General features: G+C 38.9%; 1 protein-coding gene across 1 annotated transcript; it reads left to right on the top strand.

The window, feature by feature from the left end:
• The first annotated feature begins 234 nt into the window (after positions 1 to 234).
• On the top strand, positions 235 to 4710 carry LOC122279892 (GDSL esterase/lipase At5g45920). Its single transcript, XM_043090787.1, has 5 exons — positions 235 to 532; positions 648 to 875; positions 3329 to 3396; positions 3539 to 3703; positions 4393 to 4710. The coding sequence occupies exons 1-5, from the start codon at positions 434 to 436 to the stop codon at positions 4550 to 4552; spliced, it is 720 nt and encodes a 239-aa protein (XP_042946721.1). The 5' UTR covers positions 235 to 433; the 3' UTR covers positions 4553 to 4710.
• The last annotated feature ends 1290 nt before the right edge of the window (positions 4711 to 6000 follow it).

The following is a 6000-nucleotide window of genomic DNA, read 5'->3' as shown; positions in this document are numbered from 1 at the left end:
TTACCTCTGTAGTGTAGTGGGTGGCGCAACCTGTAGATCGGCCATAAAAATCTAATGCAAACCACGATGGGCTCCTCCAAGATGATGAAACCAGAGGACCATAAAGAACCAAACCTGCACCACATAAATAAAAGACTTTTAGGAACAAAAGTGGGAAACCCACAAACACATTACCCTCCTCGGTGGCCTCTCTGTTAGGATACCAGCCCTTTTCGGGTGCATTTAATTGGGTGGCGTATTTAAAAGAGGCATGCTTTATTATTTTCGCCCTTTATTTAAATACCGCAATAAACTAGAGCTCTAAAAGAGTTTCAGTTTTGGAGATTTCATATTGCATGCCACGTGAAGGTTGAGAAGTGGTAGTTCCGAAAATAATATAAAAGAAAAGTTGACTCGATCGATCGAGCAAATCCCGTGTTGAGATCTGTGAAAGATGAGGCCGAAGATTTATCTTTTCGGTGACTCGATCACTGAGGAGTCCTTTGGGGATGGAGGTTGGGGTGCATCTCTTGCCAACCATTTCTCTCGCTCGGTATAGTCTTTCATAGCCTCTATTAATAAGAGCACGAGTCTTCTAATAATGGTTAGTAGGTTGGTATGGCTTTGATTGAAGACTTTTGACAGTTTGTTCCGGTTCTGATGATCAGGTTGATGTGGTGCTAAGAGGGTACAGTGGATACAACACGAGGTGGGCCGTGAAGGTGCTGGACAAGGTTTTTCCTGCGGTGGAAGGCGGTGACGGTGGCGACCCATTAGCTGTGACGGTGTTCTTTGGCGCAAACGACGCTTGCCTGCCAGACAGATGCTCAGCCTTCCAACACGTGCCTCTCGAAGAATATAATCACAACCTCATCTCCATTGTTTCCTTTCTCAAGGTAGAACTTTCTCTCTCTCTCTCTCTCTCTCTCTCTCTCACGCGCCCTCGCGCCCAAACTCACGCATGATTGGAAAAGACGCCTTCAATGTAGGAACCAGGAATATTACAATTCTCGAGTGACATGAGAATGAGGTTTTAGGTCTAGGTATGTGTAGATGATACTATCCTTCGAAGTAGATGATCACTTGACCAGAGATGGACCGAATAAATAAAGTGGGCTTGAAATTTTTAGCTTTGGGATGTCATAGAAATGGAACGCAGCCAAGAAAGTCGTGTTGGTGCAGTCGCGGATGCTGCTGTGAATGTTTGGCACTTGACTGTAATATAGACTTGTACGATTAGACCAGACCATAGCTGGCTAATATGTGGCTGGCTCACGCTCGCCTGGCTGTCGTTCTCGAGATGGCCGCCGTCTTGGCACAAAGCCACAGATGAGGCGGAGCGATGAATATAACGTGTAAAGGACTAGTGGCCTTCCTTTCTCACGTTTATGAACCGTTGTTAGATGGTCCATACCGATGCACACTCCATACTCACTAGTCTCTAGTGTATCTGTATCACTGATATGCATGCACGTTTATGTATTGAGGAATGCTATACATCATCCCACACCACATATTTTATATATTAAAATATTATTTTTTATTTTATTTTATTCTTATTAAACTAATTAAATTATTCTATTTATTAAAATAGAATAATTTTAAGTGTGGTGTGTGAAATGTGAGGATGACAAAAAGATTTTTTCTTATGTATTTATGGTTTCAAATATGAGAGGTTGCTGCCTTGAGAGAGAGAGAGAGAGAGGGAGGGAGAGAGTTGGACTTGGCCGCAGGATAAAAAGAAAGAAAAACTCGGGAAAAAAACAGAAAGACGTGGGGAAATTTTTTTGAATGATCCTTCTTGAAGCTTGTGGATACTATTTATGAAAAATTTGCCATTGAGGTTGCTTGTTATGTGCTCCGCTGAAAATTTCCTGATTTATAAATGGCTTGTCTGATTTTCAAGATGAACTCCAGTTTGTTGAAGAACTTGAGTATTCAATAGGTGGATCTTATGATCGAGTTTTGGGTAGTATACAATCTAGGGGCCCCTTATTAAGTAATATTTTCCTTATATATCTTTGATTAGTATAATCTTAGTGTTGGATTAGTCTAATAATTATCTTTGACAAGGGATTGTAATCATGTTTTAACACCATTTGGATAAAAAGAAAAGAAAAGATAAGAGACCTTGATTTTGAGCAGAGATGGGAGGGGGGAAGGGGTATGATGAGAGCTGGGGTAAGTGATCGGGTAAACATGATTCATGAAAGAAGTTATTCTGGTGTCAGCTTAATATTGTTTTATCTTTCGGATTATAATCTACGAGTTTTTGTACAAAATATGAAGATGGAAAGCTTCTACAAGTTCTCTTCAATACTAGTTTAAAAATATATCACTCGACTTATATCAGTAAATTAATTTGCTTCGCATTTACATTGATGAGATCAAATGTGATTAAAGCCGTCTTCCTTAAACATATTTAAATTGTAGCCTGTAACGAAAGGGATGAAGGAGTTCTATCATATCCCACCTCTCATATAAGGAGAAGATGGACCTCAATTTGGCATTTGTGATGGCCGTTGACTGTTCATTTGTGTAGTAGGGCTGCAAGAATATCCGGATATGGTTTCAACCGGAAATTGTCTTGATCAAAAGTGCACTTTGCAATATAAATTTTGGGGTTTTGTTCAATGTGCTCTTGTGTTTTTCACTTGGAATAATAATGCTTATTTGACACAGTTTAGCTTAATTTTGCACTGGTCAATAAAATCTGCTAGAAAGAATGATTACTTCTTCCCTGCTCCCTGTCCAAATTCAAATGTTTACCATTCTTTCCTTTTTTTCCCCCTTCTTTTTTGGCTGCTGGAGAAACAAGCTGAGTTCAATAGTTAATGTCACTGTTTCCTACACATTTTTTTAATGCAATCAAGGGATCTGCATCTGTTAGTATCTAATTCTCCGTTGCTGATTAGATTACTAATTACCGAGGAAAGTTGCTTCCTTAATCATATGTACTCAACAGATATGTTGGTTTATACTGTCTGTAGATGTCAATTATGTTCAACATGCATGGCAACTGAAGGCATAAATTCATAGAAGGTAGCATGTAGTAGGAACCTCTTCCCATGTACTACAAAATCTTTGGCTTGTATTTACTTCAATTGGTAAAAGCTTCACCATCTTTTGGTGCAACAAGGACATGCACTTGAACTTTCTAATAATATGTTTCCAATGTCTACTTCTGGTCCGTTTTATTTGTTCACTTATGGTTCAACATCAATGAATTGAAGTTGTCCTTCCTTCCCATTGAATCTTGCTAAGTAACTATTAATTTAAATTTCCTTAAATTTCCCATTGTAGGCTCTCTATTTACATTTTAATTATTTTTTATTTCTAATGGTTTCAGAAGCAATGGCCAAGGACTCAAATTCTTCTCATAACCCCTCCTCCAATTGATGAAGATGGGCGCCTACGGTATGGGTTAACATAAAAGATCTTCAGTTTCTTGATGCCTTTTAATTCTATTTATGTTGATGCTTAATCTTAGGTAACTTGAGATAATGATGTTATCTTAAGATAAGGAACTGTTCAATTTTTAAAAACCATTATTATGCAGATATCCTTACACTGAGAATCCGTCGGGTCAGCCTGAGAGAACAAATGAAGCTGCTGGTGCTTATGCGAAAACATGTGTTGCTGTTGCTAGAGAATGTGAGATACCAGCGGTAGACCTCTGGACTAAAATGCAGCAGTTTCCTGACTGGGAAAAAGCTTGTCTGAGGTACTACATGATGCCTTTTTGTATGCATGGATGCACGTGCTTCACATAATTGATGCTAACTCCTGCATTAATCCAGAAGATTAGCTTCATCTGACTATCTGATTTGCTATTATAAACCATTATTAGAATTCTTTTCGCAAGTTAGGGTAGAGGTCCACTCTCCACACTGCTAACATGTCAGAAGGAAAAAATTGAAGAAAGGTCAATTTTTAATTTCTCTGGTAAATTAGCCCCAGCCATATCAACTAGTGGAATGTGTCTTTCATACCGACTTGCAAGTAAAAGGACTCATCCCATTATTGTAACTGGCAGTTGGAATGGAGTACTCTTTTCCATATACTAAAAATTAACCATGGCACTTCTACTTTCAGTAGAACATACTGTGTATTTAGTTACTGATAACTTGTGTTAGTGAACATTTCAATACAAGTCTTTACATGGCTGCAGTGATCATTCTTCTGGTAGAGTGATTTTAGTACATTGATATGTCATGTGCAAGAATTTGGTGCCATGGACCTCTTTTGCCTAAATGGATTATTTGACTGACATTACTTGGCAAGGTAAGGCTTTTCAGCTGTATCGTGCAGGAGCGATCAAGCACACCCTATTTTGCTGAATGTATGGTTTTCACGCCAACAATGTTGGGATGCGAAAATCACGGCTAATGAAATGTTTTGGATAAAATGCAGGGATGGTTTGCACCTCACTCAAAATGGAAACAAGATTGTGTTTGAGGAAGTGATCACGAAACTGAGAGATGAAGGCTTGAGTCTCGAAATTTTGCCAGTTGATCTCCCACTGCTAACTGATATTGACCCTAACGACCCCCTCAAGGCTTTCCAGAAGTAACATAGATATCGTACATTATCATTATGTTCTGTGGGATCTTTTGCTACAATATTGTCACAGGGTCATGTTGTCAGTCAACTTGAGAACCTCGTAACTTAATTTGTGTCTATAAATTAGCTCTGGCTGATCTAAAAGCATCTCTTTTGGCCGGTGGAATACACTCGTGTCGTGAATTAAAATAAACGCGAACTTCATTCCCTCCCCAAAGCATATATAAACGTGAAATTCTTTCCTTCTGGCACCCAATCCAGTTGACGAATTCGAATGATCTTTCATTAGGCAATAAAAGGATTTCAGCACGAGGAGTTAAGAGGACGATAAGGTGTTCTCCTTGTCCCAACCGGCTTTGCTAAAGAAAATGTGCTTTTGGATAACAACTTTCACTTCCCAAGGTCTTCTTACCTTAGACGAAGCACGCACGCACGTGGTCAGAGTTGCATCCCATGTTTCGCCTGCTTCAAGGCAGAAGTGAAAAGAACATCAACGGTCCTTGTCAGCCAAATATCGTGTCTGAATCGCAACATGAACTTTCGGAGTAATACGCAGCAATTAAATTCTTCAAAATTCCGAGAGGGAAAAGTACTACTCAAGATAGACGTTGATAATAAGTAGTGGATGATGCCACAAAAGAAAGCCAGATCAATATATATCTATAGACTAGTGGCTTCTTGGCAGAAAACGTTATGATTTCGTATATTGTTGTAACCCAAATAGTTAGGCATCTAGAATATTGTATGATCCAAGACCAACCTTCAACTCAAGAACTTATGTAGTATTACACAAGTATACCGTGGCGATGGGTCACTCGGAACTGGCTTGAGGATTGAACCCTATTTTGGTCACTGAGTCTCTCCACTCCATATTTTGGGTGAGAACTGCTATCACCTACTGGCATAAAGAGATTCTATAAAAATAAATTTAAAAACTAATAAGGTTTCATATGATACGTTAGATCTATTTTTATTGTAAAAAACATTACAAACTAACGTATCATTAGTCTGTAAGTTGACTTTTATATAAATTTTTATGATTAAAATATTTTTTTTATTTAAGATAAGTAACAGTTTATTAAGCCCACACATATTATTGAGAATGTGAACAGTAAAGACCCATTATAATTGGATGGCCCAACCCAAAAATAACTCATTGACGGGCGGGCAACCCAACCCACCTAGAAGACGAGCAAACACTATCTGTGAAGCGTAGCAAGGTGTTCGCAAGCTCTCAGGCTGGCGACAATTGGTGTTCGAATTTGAAGACGGCATCAAAAGGCGATCATCCTTGAGGTGCGCAGAGAAATTGGATCCTTAAGGAATATTAAATACAATGTGAAACGAAGTACGGACTTTTAGAGATAGAGAGGAGAGCGTTAGAATGTTAAAGTGATAAGCATCCTAGCACTCGATGAAGAAATGACATGGGTCAGTCACAGTGTGCCCATATCACTG

The sequence above is a fragment of the Carya illinoinensis genome, chromosome 10 (genome assembly GCF_018687715.1).
Source record: "Carya illinoinensis cultivar Pawnee chromosome 10, C.illinoinensisPawnee_v1, whole genome shotgun sequence".
Classification (NCBI taxonomy): domain Eukaryota; kingdom Viridiplantae; phylum Streptophyta; class Magnoliopsida; order Fagales; family Juglandaceae; genus Carya; species Carya illinoinensis.
This window is presented reverse-complemented; position numbering and strand designations above follow the sequence as displayed.